Source organism: Thermobia domestica, chromosome 17 (genome assembly GCF_964235325.1).
Source record: "Thermobia domestica chromosome 17, izTheDome1.hap1.1, whole genome shotgun sequence".
Classification (NCBI taxonomy): domain Eukaryota; kingdom Metazoa; phylum Arthropoda; class Insecta; order Zygentoma; family Lepismatidae; genus Thermobia; species Thermobia domestica.
This window is the reverse complement of record NC_137470.1, coordinates 81,564,990-81,579,816: the sequence shown is the minus strand read 5'-3', so window position 1 is coordinate 81,579,816 and position 14,827 is coordinate 81,564,990. Positions and strand designations below refer to the sequence as shown.

Here is a 14,827-nt window from a genome sequence, read left to right as displayed (position 1 = left end):
GAAAAATTCCTTTTCTCATGGGCAACATTAAACAAAACCAAAATATTCTTGCCAATTGTCACGTTTCTGTTTGTAATGGGATGACCTGAGCGATAATTAGCTCCTAGCTTTTAATCTTCTGCGAGATAATAATTAGTATTATTAGTTTATTACTATTACTATAGTTATTCATGAAGATTTGATATTTGAATATTGGAACATTCGAATAATCAAGTATCTGAATATAATAAAACGTGTGTCATCGTTGATCAATCGCCATCAAAAATCCTAAAGTAAAAGGAATGCTCGACGTGGATTTCAACCACGAACCACCAGGTTACTGGTCCAGCGCCTTGACCACTGAACCACGATCACTACGCAGGAAATGGTTCGTCTTTAGTCTCGTTACTTTAGGTTCCTTTGTCTCCACTTGCTAAGTCGTATGTTATATTTCTTCGTTTCAGAACGTCTTTTGTATTTCTTTTATGATGATATAAGTGAATAATCTTCGGCAAAGTATACATTAATAACTTGAGTTTGTTCTTAAACTTTTTGTTCACAAGTTTTTTCTTCTCCACACGAAACCACAGATACAACTGATTTAATTCTCAAACTCTGCATTTCTTTCAAAGTAGTCGCCATTACCTGATCAGTGATTTATATGCGCCACGATACCTTGTAACTAAGTTACAAGAGGTTTACATCCTATGTGAACGGCGCATTCTCCGAGTAAACTTATGGAATATCCCATTAAGTTAGCTTCCAACGTAGCTAATGAAAACGTATGTGAACGAGTGCATAGCGTTCTCCATAGCAGAATGGATAAAGTCGTGGTTCGGTAACTACAAGGTTCGTGGTTCGAAACCCGTCTCGATAGCTTCGGATTTCGTATATTCCTAATTCCTCACTTCTCAAGATCTTTCTCTGCCTTCGTAATCATTTGATGCTCTAAAAAGAGTTCTCCACATTAGTTCGACTACTGCCTAATGTGATTCGTTGTTCGAAAAAATCCCTCCTTTTGTTTCACAAAATCACAATTTTCGTCATAATATGAGTGTTGTCCGATTATTTTCCTCCAATTCTAAATCTGTGTATATATATCATCCCTCTCTGTCTGCATACTTGAATCTCTCTCTCTCTCCCTCTCTCTATGTCGCCCAGGAGCTCATATTGCTTGAGATCAAACCTTCGACTCTTGAAACCAAATGTAAGCTCTCTAGCAATGTGCTATCCTAACTCTATAGTTTTTTTTTTATTTTTGCTAAAAGCAGTGTCTTTCAATTTTATTCGGGATGGGGGTATATTCTCCGCCGACATAAGATTTTAACTTTTTTATTAGTGTATTACTATACATTTGATCAAACAATACGTATTTTTGAAGCTGAAGGGAGGGGTAATTACGCCCTCCTGTCCTGCCCAAATGACGCCCCTGGATCATAGGCTTGCAATTAATGAAAAGAAATGAAATGAATTATTGAATATCACTAATTTCTGTCAGTAGATATTTTAGAGCTCTGTGCGTGCATTACAGACTTTAGGAAGCACAAAACCTAGTGCCGTTATTGGCAATTTCCATAGGTATCTTAGGGAGCATCTTACTAGCTTGCAGCCTTTAAAGAAGGGAAAGAATGAAACTAAAGGTCTTTATGAAGCTCTGGAAACATTGTGTGACTTTTTAAAATTTAGGCTCTTAAATATATTTCAGAACAATCGAATGGAAAATACTGTTTTAAAGCTATAACGTTGTAAACTTGATTCCGGTTTCTTTTTAGCTGAATGGAAAGAGTGTACTACGTCACAAACACTGCCTTATACAAGGAGAGGTGGAGGAGTTTGATTGAATACTAGAAGCAACTAATCGATTGATATATGTATTTCTGGATGCATAACAAAACGGGGCAAGAGTTTGTTATTAATTTGGACTTAGAGTTTGTGTAACGATTTCTATGCCGCCAACTGTACCTCACTGTATGATATCGAGAGTATGTGCATTTGCTCTTTCGTTATTCCAAGAAAACTAACTTCGCATTTCGAAATACGTAGACCATCTGTAATTGCATGTGAATAGATATTTTTTCATGTATTTCATTCGGCATCCATATCTCCACCTGTGGTTCCATCATCTAAATACAAAACATTCAATTCTGTATTTATTTTATTGACTGTGAGCTGTTTAGTTATTGCCCATATAATTCTCGATCTAAAGTATCTCCCTGCTGTACACTTCTTTGTGAAAAAAGTAATGCATTTACCATAATATTTATGGTAAATACTGGACTGTTGGGTACATAGAAATAGATCGATGGGAAATTTTCTTTGACGACTGATAGCATTGCGTTCCTATCTAACTGATAAAGGCATTTCTGAAACCAATTTTTTAACAAAGTTTAGGTTTCTGGTAAGGGTAAGAATATTATATGTGATCCGTATGTTATTTTACTTCGGCTCCATGTTGAAAATGTATACTTCAAGTTGGTGTGGAGAAATAAATTGAAATACAGGTTGCTTAATTTCCGCAGAAATCATTTTGGATGATAGTCTTCTCTACATATTCTCTATTGCGATAGGACTAATATATATATATATATACCTTTACTGCGATGATCGAAAAACAGCGTTTTACAAATATTTAGATTTCTGTGAAAATTTGTATTTTTGGTTAAAATGTTTTGTATAGTATCACTCCATTTTACCGAGAGAAATAGTACAAAGGTGTACAAAATAATAAAGTGTATTTGTCTCTGAAACGGAGAATTTTTCTGTAGCTAATTAATGTGTAAGTGATGTTGCAGATACCAGGTCTGATGGCCGTTACATCCTTCTACGTCATCCCATCTGTTACCTACAGTAAGGATGACGCATCGACTTGAATATTCCTGCAAGGAGGAAGTGCGCAGTATTATTCGTGTTTTATTCGCTAACGGTAAGAAATTATCTCATATTCACCAAGAATTGGTGGAGATCTACAGAAAGAGTGTCACGTAGTAGATAGAACTGTATATGTGGTGCAACGCATTCACAGGTAGTTGGAAGACTGTGACAGATGTGAGGACCAGCAACGTTCATCACCGACTAGGATGTTTGTGAAGTCGATCCGTTGATTCGTGAAGACATAAGAGTGAAACCTCACCCTTATGTCTTCACGATTTACAATGCGTCTGCCTGACGTTGCAGATGCATTGTAAATCTAATATGGTTCAGTGAAGGGTATCGTCCATGACCAATTTGACTTCATGAAACTACGAGGTGGGTGCCAAAACATCTGATTGAAGGCCAAAACACTTTCGAATGAGAATTTACCTGACTCACTCACATGATATGCCCAAGAAGGAAATTCATTCATTCATCTCATGATAACTGGCAATGAAGCCCCAATACCCCTATGGACACCTAAATAAAAACATGGAAACATACATCCTCACCAACAGCCAGGAAATCCAATACCAAAACATTTGCTAAGAAAATAATGACTGTTTTTTTTTGGGGGGGAGACATTCAGGATATTGTTCACGTTGAATATCTTGCAAAGGGTACAAGCATTACTGGAGACACGTACTGTCAAACCATAGATAGTCTGAAAGTAGCTGTAGGTCAGAAATTCATAGAAGCACTACGAGAGGCTGTGTTGATACTGCACTATAATGCACGACCACAAGGAGCCCAGCGGCCCCGTGCAGACAGATGAGACATCATCTGGGAAATCTTAAGCATTCTCCGTATAGCCCTGACTTAATGAATTAAGTTCTTGGCTATGAAAACGTACCGTTTTATTTGACTTTCAGCATCTGTCTTCTGAAGTCATATTTACCCTTGGTTTCTTAATATGTACTGCAACTTTATCATCAAACAAGGGGAATGACGATGAAGATATGATATAGGGTGTATAAGTGAAGATGTCTATAAGTGCTTTTTATGAAGATAAATCGTCTATAAGTGGTTTCTTTCTAACCGACATAAGAAGAGAGGGGGGTTTCAATTCGAACTGTTTATATATATTGTGACAGTGTTCAAGCACAACTTCAACTTTGGTGTACCGGTTTGGACCCTGTTTTTAAACAGCACTGGTCCCATATAAATTTAATTAAGATATAATCGTGGCCTTAGGAGCTAAACTATGAAACACTTTAATAGGTGCAGTGTGAAACCGTAATTCAGATACTTTAATATTCATATGTATGATAAAATATGAGATCTGATGATAAAATTTGAGTTAGATCCTAAAATTCCTAAACCTGTTAACAGTTGATAGTGTCCAAAGTGTGTGTGTATTCGTGTATAATTCCGTATGTATATGTATGTATGTATTCCAAAAAATATTAAAATGCAAAAAAATGCAAACTGTACGTGTACATTCCTAATAATAATTTTCTTGAAATGCCCATTTAACCAAACAATATATTTTATATTTGCAGTAGCTAGACACTTTTGTATTATTTCAGTTAGTTGTGGTAAAAATGATCTTATTTTTAACGAGTCAAAAAGACCTCGAGGTTTCCGATTCTCGATATACATGTTGTGGGTATGTTAACGCATAACTGTGACATAGGTGCACCACTTTTGACAATTCTTCTCTCTTGGTTGAAAGAGTATCACACTTTCCTAATGATCCCATACACATTTCCTTAGGATCTGATAGTAATTCTTGGAGTTAATGCATAAAATCCTCAACAGACTTTGTATTGAAGTTGGTTAACATTTTTGTTAAAAGTATATATGAGTGCCACTTATTGTTGGATTTATTTCCTAATACTGTAATAATTTCAGTAAAAAATAATATATTCCAAATGAGTAGCTTTCACAATTAGTGGTACTAGGAACCATGCCCATACACACTTTGATCAGGAAAATGCATATATTTTCTGATTGTGTCTTCCTCATTTCTTGCTAGTTTAAACCAATATTAAATAAATAAACTTCAAAGTCACAAATAGCCTTTGCAAACCACTGGGTTTGGCTCACGTCTCTAGTAATGGAAAATGAAGCCTTTTGAAAAGAAGAGTATAAGCGTGGAAGATCATGGCGAATTTTATAATAATTGGCGGCAATCTTCCCTAACTTGTTTCAGACTTAACTGTCGTTGTAGAAATTGCGGCAGATAAATACCGTCATCTTCAATGAAATTTTCGATCCCAGTATGATAGTTTCGTTATTTATGATTGACCAAGTCTCTCGAAATCTTTTCAACAGCATAGTACTTGCGTCTGGTTTATTTATTTCATTGTATTCCTGAAATATACAAGTTCTTCTCTTTCTTCTCAAAATCATTAAAATGTAACATATATCGGTGTTCGGCTGGGTGCTTCAATTACAAATGTAAGTCGGACCGACAATCATGGAGTCAAGAAAGTATCAAACAAGTCAATTCAAACTATTTTTCTTGCAACTTTTACCACTTAATGTCAACGTTTGTTTGTATAAATCACTGCCGTAGGATACTCTGGCAGGGGTCTAAAATCACATCTAAAGGTGATAAGTTAATCTTACATTCATTCATATATACAAATAAAAAGAAAGTTTCACAGGGCTGAAAGGGATCAAGACGCTGCGGCCTCCTGGTCACCCCGCCTACGAACTTGGTGTTGAACACTATACAAATGTACACTAATTAAAGAGAAAGTTTGTTTTCATTTTGCATAAGACTTATCCACTTTTTCTCCACCCATGGTGTAAATTCGGGTAATTTTATTTTTTATCTATACTATAAAATTGAAAGAGACTATGCTTGTGACTCTTAATCTCTTGAACTACCCACCGTTCTCGATCAAATTTTCAACTTAGATGAGGCCTGGAGTGTCTTTTTTTTCTATTCACTTTGACGGTAGAACTTTGGACTGGGGGACGAGAGGGAGTTTTAAAAAAATAAATACAACTTAATAACTCTTGAACCAAACGACCAATCTTGATAAAATTTTTAATAAAGATGAGGTTCAAGAATGGGATGTTTTTTATCATTTCACTTTGACGGAGTAAGGTAGGGGAGGACGAGGTGGGAGAGATATACAAAAGTCAATATAAATAAAAATAAAGGTGACTAGTTTTGTGACAATAACTCTTGAACCACCCAACCGATATCAATCAAATTTTTAACATAGATGGAATTTGGTATTGATTGTTTTATAATTTTATTTTTATGGTAGAGCCTAGAGGATAGAGAGTGGTGCGGGATATCTATCTATCTACCTACGTATATATATAGGGTTTTAATGAAATATACCGACAAACTGTAAGAGTTGATTTCCCACATCAAAATGAGTTAAAAAATTCCTATGCACCTGTGGGGGAAAATGCATAGTTTCAGAACTAGGGCTGTCCAAAATCGCGAAAAGGTCAAATTTCAAGGGGCCATATTTCCAATTCGAGTAACTGTGGATGGTAGTCCTTACCAGTGTAAAGGAAGCCACAGATACACAATCCAAAACTGCATATTTCATTAATGTTCAATTTGTGTACAGAGTGTTCCATGCAAGGTGAAATTCCCAGACATGCCATCAATTGAATTTTGAGATATACTCTGACGTTATGATTGGTTCAAAGTAATCAAACAATAAGCCTTGGCAGCAATGAGCACTTAATCCTTTGGCGGGGGCACGGTCTCTAGTACTTGGGAAAACTCATGCTGCGATGTTTTATTTCAGACATTTTACTGAAGAAATCGTGAAGTATACCGTGTAGAAATACATCGCAGCACACGTTATTCCTAACAGAAAAATACATGGAGCTGTTGGTTCCTAACACTTCCGACTTCCTTCGAACATTGGGTTTCAGTTGTTGTTAAGACTTACCTCCTGCCTACTTTTGGACCCTCCTTGGAATCAGGGTATATCTAAAAGTTCTGTTGAGAACATATTTGAGAATTACACCCTGTGGGAAATACCCAGTACAGCTATTGAAAATGGATGAAACATACACTTTTGGATTGTTTATGCGTGATTTCTTTTACGCTGGTAAGGACGGCCATCCACAGCTTCTGGAATTCACATGAGGGCCTCTGGAAATTTGGCTTTTTCGCGATTTTGAACAATACTAGCTCTGAAGCCATACACTTTTCCCTATAGGTTCAGATGAACTTTTTCTCTTATTTTGATGTGAGAAATGACCTTCTACAGTTTGTCGGTATAGTTCATTAACACCCTATAAATATATATATATATATATATATATATATATATATATATATATATATATATATATATATATATATATATATATATTATAATAATAATAAAACTGAATAACTCTTGAACCACCTGACAGATCTCGATCACATTTTCAACATTGATGAGGTTCGGGCTTGGGATGATTTTTGTCATTTTACTTTGACGTTGCTGCTTGGGGGAGGGGGAGGGAGGGATATATGCAAAAAAAATACATATGAAAGCTACAGTCTGTGATTTCATTGGTCTTGAACCATCCGACCGATCTCGATAAAATTTTCAATATGAATGAGTTTCGGACTTGATATGGTGTTTATCATATCATTTGACGGTGCAACTTAGGGGAGGTGATGGAGGAGATACAATTAAAATCGATCGAAAATGACCGATATTTGTGTTGAATCTATAGTTTTTGTGGTTACTGAGATGAACAGTAATATTTCCAATGCTGTTTAAACCAAATTCAATCTGCAGCTTGTAGGGGGAAGGGGGAGATAGATAAAAAAGATTAAAAATGACTAAAAAATAATGTCGGATCCATAATCTTCGGAGTCGCTCAGTTGCACAGTGATATATCCGATCCCGTTTACGTCGAAATTCATCCCCTTAACTTGGAGGAGGAGGAGATACATAAAATGATTTAAAAAATGATCAAAAATGACCAACATTAGCGTCGAATCCATAGTTTTTGGTGTCGCTAAGATGAACAGTGACACTTCAGATACTGTTTAAATCCAAATTCAGCAACACAACTTGGGGGAGGGGGAGGAAGGAGATATATAAAAATGATCGAAAATGACCATTATCACTGTTGAATCCATGGTCTTTGGGATCACTGAGATGAACAGTGACAGTTCCGATGAAATTCCTCGGAACATGGTGAGGAGGAGGACGGAGAAATATAAAATCATAGAAAATGTCCGATATTAGTGCCGAATCCACAGTTTTTGGGTCACTGAGATGAACAGTGACACTTCTGATGCCGTTTAAATTCAAATTCAACAAAGCAACTTGATGAAAAGAGGGGGAGATATATATATATATAAATGGTCGAAATCGACCGATATGAGAGAGCGCTTTAATAATAGTAAAAAGTGGCTGACTAACGGAACATGTTACTATTTTTTTCTTAATTCAACCCAGCGAAGTGGGTAATTGATGCTACTTTATAAAATTATTAAGAAACTAATAATAGTGCTCCTTATTGGTAAGGTCACAATAATAAATATCAGTTATACTTATCATAATTTCATAGTATTTCACTAGAACGATTTTAGCTTCCACCGTCCATGAAACCTTAGCTTCCTTACTCTATCCCACTATACTATATTTTTGAACATAGATTGAAACTTCTGAAGGAATATCAAGCAAACTTGATAAACACATATTACTTGTAATCTAGGAAAAACACTGGGGTATTAAGATAACCCTTTCACCTCTAGAAATTGGGTAGAATTTTGTGTCATGTGAACTTATCGGAAACAACCAATATTAGTGTCATGGCAGTTTCGATGTCATCTAAGTCAAAGTACAACCCTTAGTTGGTGTAAAAGTTGGTATAACACCTCTAGGAAGCAAGAAAGACTAACATGTAAAGTTAATCGTAAATGACCGACATTAGTGTGACGTTCTATAGGTTTGAGGATTGTTGAGGTGGATAATAGCACTCCAAATTCCTTTTAAGTCCTAATTCAGCCGCTATCTGCATTGCTCAAAATGACTAAGATCGTTCAAAATAAGATGTTCAAATATGACTAAGATTAGATTTATGTCGAAACCATAGTTTTTGGCGTCGAGAAAACGGGTGATTCGTCTGAAATGACTTTTGTAACATAGTACGCACTTCAACCTGGGTTTTTATCATGATATTATATTCTAATTGTTTATTTCGGAGAGGTACGGTGTTTCAATATTTATGGCAAAATTACAATGTCTTATCTACTTATATAATCACACTTTCAGTAAAATTTCTGTCCTAAAGGGGAAAGTATTGAAACATTTCCTATAAACCTATGCTATCCATGTGAAAAACGAATATTTCAGTAAGATACATGAGCACTTCATTTACTGATTTTTGACATAGATTCTTGAATTCCATCTACGCATCTTCGAGAACATTAATGTGAAAAAAAATCCATGGTTAATTCATTGACTAATGAATTAATCCATTATATGGTAAGTTGATGTACTTAAAACAGTTCAGTGCTCTGGGAGTAGTTAGCTTTACGTGTAGAGTGTTCCGGGAATAAGCTGACAAATTTCGCATACTTGTTCAGAACCTCAACACAAGAGAAAACATTATCTGTGGCTTTGATCAGGAACATCTATTACGGAGCAAATTTAAAGTAATTAATGGAATTGGTCGGATGATCGATGCACTCGACAAAACACTGATGAACATTGCATACGTGTTCACGATCTCGATACAGAAATGAAATACGGAGACGGAACCATTTTAAGGTAAACAACCTACAAATAATTCCACTAATTACAATAAAGTATCCTTAACTTTGTAGTTAGGCGTTTCAGGCTGAAGTCGCAAAAACACATATTTTCTGTATTGAAGTTCTAAATAGGGAGGGCCACAAAGTTCCGGTTCCAGCGGAACCAGTTCCACGAAAAAACGGTTATTGGAGATCCGGTTTTTCGGAACCGGTTCCAGAACCGGATCTTAAGAACATGTTCCAGAACTGGATCGGAAAACCTGGTTCCAGAACTAGATCTTGGGAACCGGTTCCAGATCTGGATCTGAAAACCCGGTTCCAGAACCGGATCTTAGGAACCGGCTCCAGGCCTGAATCTGAAAACCCGGTTTCAGAACCGGATCTTAGGAACCGGTTCCAGACCTGGATACGAAAGACCCCAAAACCCGAAAAGGAGGCACAAAGTTCACCTTCAAAACAATGCAAAAGGACCAGGCGCTTGTGCCCTCCCGCCCAGACCTACTTATGCCCCCCCAGACAAAAAGTTTTGGTCCACTAGTGGGTGTTTAGCCAAATGAGTTTGCCAGTTTGCCAGTTTAGCCAACGAGTTGCCAGTTACCCAGTTTGTTTAGCCAAATGATACAAGCAGCCGCAGCCTGGGCGCCTGCCTGTCGCTTCCACCATTTCATCTAAGGGATCGTCCACATATTACGTAACGCAGCAAAGGGGGGAGAAGCCTGCGTGTATTACAATACAAGAAAATTCCGTTTTGCGGCTATCGCACCATTGCATTTACGGCACACGCTTTTTTGAAGTTAGTTGTTAGTGTTCGTAAAGACTGCTTGAAAATGCCCTCGCGTTCCTAATAGTATCGCTATTTCTGAGAATATTATTTATAACTTTAGATTTGAAACATTACCCAACTCTATTCTTTTAATGGATTTCGCATATGAAACATAAAGGAAACTCTTTCTCGTGAAATAATATTTTCCGCAACGGAACGATCCACGATTTGGAGCAAAATAAGATATTAAAACTAAATTCGTGAAATATTCATCTCGTACTGAATTTTTATACTTTTGTATTTTGGATATTTCTGGTGAAATCGAATGTATTCGGATTTTAGACTGATCTAGAGCAAGAAGAATTTGAAAAGGGGTAAACTGAAGTCCAAAGAAAAGAAAGATGCTCGAAAGCTTGTTCCCAAAGATGTCACTACTTCTTCACGTATACAGTCACTTCGAATTTGTGGTCGACGAGGAAGAGAATTTCTTTGCATCGTCGATACCGGCCAACTTCGAATACACGAAGCATATTCTATCCCGGAAAATGAGGTCGATGTCGGGTAGATCTTGTTTCACCTGCATTTTCCGGCAGTATTTTCTTCTTGTCAAACACCGGTGGCCGAAAAAGGATGGATGTGATGTCTTTGGGAAAACAACAGTATGCAATTTCGGAAAATTAAAACTGGTTATTTAAAAAAGCTAATGGGATTATTATGGTACTGCTATTTTCTAACATTTTGATTTGTTGGCGAAAAACACTGCAAATATATTCAGAATACAAGCATTTTGTGATAAAAGATTCTTCCATTAAAAATATCTGTTCGTTGTAGTAATCCGCAAAATAAGCAAAATTAGTGAAAAAAAAAAAACAAAAACCAGTAAGTTACGTAACAAAAGGATGAGGGGTTTCGCCTTGCATTACGAAGTGACAAGGGGGAGGGAGGGGTAAAAGTTGGTCAAAAACAGCGTTAGGTAATATGTCGACGGCCCCTATCACACTGTTCACAGTATGGCAGCTTGGGTTTAGCGTAGGGATGGCCACAAATTTCTGGTTCTGGCAGAACCAGTTCTGCGATGAACTGGTTCTTGGATATCCGGTTTTCAGAACCGGCTACAGACCTGGATCCGAAAACTCGGTCCCGGAACCGAATCTTGGGAACCGGTTCCAGACCTAGATAAGAAAAACCGGTTCCAGTCATGGATCCGAAAACCGGTTCCGGAACCTGATCTTCTAGAACTGGATCCGTTGACAACCATAATCACCGTCTTTCTTATAATAGCTTCATGACCGTGGAACTTAAAATTGAAAGATTTTTTTACATTCATCCACAGTCAAATTAATCCTGCCGCATACTTTCATGTACTCAAATAAGATTTGCATAATAAGTACTTGTTTGAATTATTTTTAAATCAAATTGTTGGTTAACTTCTGAGGTCAAGGTAAATTTTCACAAACTATCTCAAATTCTTTGCATTTCTGTTTAAAGAACTCCGAATGAAAATAAGCTCCCGAAAACTTAAGTGCCAATCAAAGAATTATACTGAGATGTCAATAGTATTATTATGAGAAGCAGTAACTGGAATATCTGCATGCATGTTGAAGTTTCCTCCTATTTTGATCCAAAACACATAATATGTTATCGAAATTGATCAATGCTCAATAATATTGCATTTAAATATTCCTCCTACTGAACGCTGTATAAAGAGTACTATATTTTTAGGTCAGCTATGGATATCCAAATATATGTAAAATGGCAAAAATGTAAACTTACAAAGAAAATTAAAAAAAAAATGTATTAGAATAAATAATTCTAAATAAACAATAACATTTGTAAGGGAATATTCGAAGAGCAGTATTAATCCATGGATAGCAATCCTCCTTGGCTACAGCAAATTTCTCCTTAGTGCTTTTGTTTGGTTTTCAATTCTTGAAAGACCGATTGGGTGAGAAAATAAGCTATATGTGTCATTTAATAGTTACATACTGTTTAAAAAAATCGTAACTAGGTTATATCATACAGTATGTGAGTTACAGTGTTTTCATTAGCTTAACTGAAAAACAATAGACAGTTGTTCACTATTTCTCTACATGTGCATGAAAACATTATTTAAAAAATCAGTGTTAGGTTTCGTATCTTCTAGAAATTTCAGATTTCACTACAGACAGCTCTACTTACCCATGGTGCGCTACAATACCACATTTTCTGATACGTTCTTACAATTAAAGATTTCGTGATCTTCATATTCTTTGAGAAAGTAAAGTCACACTCAACCTGAAAATAAATAAATAAAAGTTGTAATTTCTGAAGACAATATTGATATGATGTACCAATCCTCTCACTTGCCAATGAAATACCACAATATGTGAGAATGAAATTTAATCAGAACACATATCCAGTATTCAAAGAGTATGGTTTACTAGAGACACATTTTGAAAATATATAGTATTTAGTTTAAAGTTGCAAGTTTATGTCCTTTAGGTTAAGGGAGACGAGTGGTAAAGACAAGTAAATGATGATGGAATAATCGGTGGGGTACCATGAGAAAACCTACGGACATGATGTCTACCACAAACTTACTTGGCCACGGATCAAACCAGAGGTAAACGCTCTACCACTGACCCACCGTGCCCCCGAGTCATATTCCGGAACACCTATAATACTGTATTTCAGTACATGTAGTGGCAATAGTTGAAGATTTAGCTGGATTTTTAATATAAAATTCTCAGTAAAAACTCTATAACAAAGTAGAGTTTTTAAAATAAAAATATTTTAAGTGGCGTTTATGTCATAAGTTCTCAGTAATCTAGCTAAAAAACTAGCCAAGTGTTTTAAGTGAGTAGTATCCTTCACTCAATGTTATCCTTGTAAACATAACTTCGTAAGTTCAAAAATACGCTTCAGTTAAGTCACTTTTGTTTTATATTCCAAGAGTAAAATTATAATAAAAGGTGACTAAAAACAATAAACACTTTTTAAATTAAGTATCTGATTCTCAGTTAACAATATTCGATAAACAAAGGAACAGACAAATATACTGAAGAAAATAATGTTATACTGAGCTTCTAATCAAGGAACTTCACTGAAATTTTAATCAAAGATATAACTGATTCAGTGACATAGATCAATTATGGTTGGTGCGAACTAAATGTCCACTTTGATGCCTGATGGGAAGCTCACCTGGGTGACATTCATAAGTCCTAAACGGCACAAGTCCTAAACGGCACAAGTCCTAAACGGCATAAGTCCTAAAAATATAGGCACTGGACCTAAATTTTAGATCTTATACCATTTAGGACTTGTGCCGCGAAATGATTTTTAGGTCTTGTGCAGTTTAGGTCTTGTGCCGTTTAGGACTTGTGCCGTTTAGGTATTTTGACTTTTTCATTCACTTGCTTTAGTTCTGAAATTCACCACCATCATACGAAATTGCGACAATACAGCTACTAGTACACTGAGAAAAATCCATTATCCGGACAGCGGTATATTGTACAAATACAAGGATTCGTTATGTTTACTAAGGAAATCTGTACGGAGCGTACTTTATCCATATACTACATAGGTACTGCATTTTACCCGCTTAGATATTACATCATGTCTCTGCAGGATGTCTGATATCTAACAATCTTCTGTATTTTACATACGTATACGTATGTTAAATACTTCAGCTATACGTTATATACGTCCATCTGTGTGTAAGATCCAGACCGCCTATAGACACTCTTTCTTTCGCCATGGCTGACGTCATTGAACTATCGTCTTTTGCTTGCGAAACGAGGTTGTTTACAAACGGAACAGAAGAGAGGAAGGAAACAAAAGCCTGGGTAAGTACAATAGTTAACTATTACTTTAGTTAAATATTCCCATTAATTATATATTCTTTTAGTGTAACTTGCTTTAATATAGTACTAAGTAAGTAATGTAGTTTATGACTACAATTCTTACTATTGTAACTCGTAAATGATTGAGGAGAATGGAATGGGTGAATCTGAATTTTGAAAAAACTTTGAATATTAATGTTTTGAAACATATTATGTTTCAAGGTAGCAAAATGAATGTTATGTGTTTATTCATTCCATTTTATATGTGACGATTTATTACTTGGTGCAGATTTACTACAGGACTGCTTAACATAATTGCTAATAAACCGTTTTCAGCGCGGAAATTTCCTTGTGTAGTGAAGATTTAGGATTTAGATTTCTGGGCTCTCGGCATCAATGGCCTTGTTACCCCATATGAGGGATGACTTTCCTCGGCGAGTACACTATCCGGGGAAAGGAAGGGAAGAAAGGATTGGGGAAGGAAGAAAACGGCCTGGGACCTATATGTTAGGTACCACTCCGGCATTTGCCTGCTGTGAATGAGGAAAACCCAAGGAAACCTCATTCAGGATGGCTGGACTTAAAATCTGTTGATACTTTTTCGACCGAGTTCTCCCCCGGGATCGAACCCGGAACCGTTCGCACCGAAGGCGAGAGCGCTAGCGA

At 36.3% G+C, this 14,827-nt stretch overlaps 1 protein-coding gene across 2 annotated transcripts in view; it reads right to left on the bottom strand.

The window, feature by feature from the left end:
* LOC145673783 (adenylate cyclase type 2-like) overlaps positions 1–14,827 on the bottom strand; it is a 1,485,668-nt gene that overhangs the window by 419,245 nt on the left and 1,051,596 nt on the right. For both annotated transcript variants that reach the window (XM_081743538.1, XM_081743539.1), the window contains exon 15: positions 12,519–12,614. In XM_081743538.1, coding sequence (XP_081599664.1) covers positions 12,519–12,614 — 96 coding nt within the window. The remainder of the gene's footprint in view (positions 1–12,518; positions 12,615–14,827) is intronic.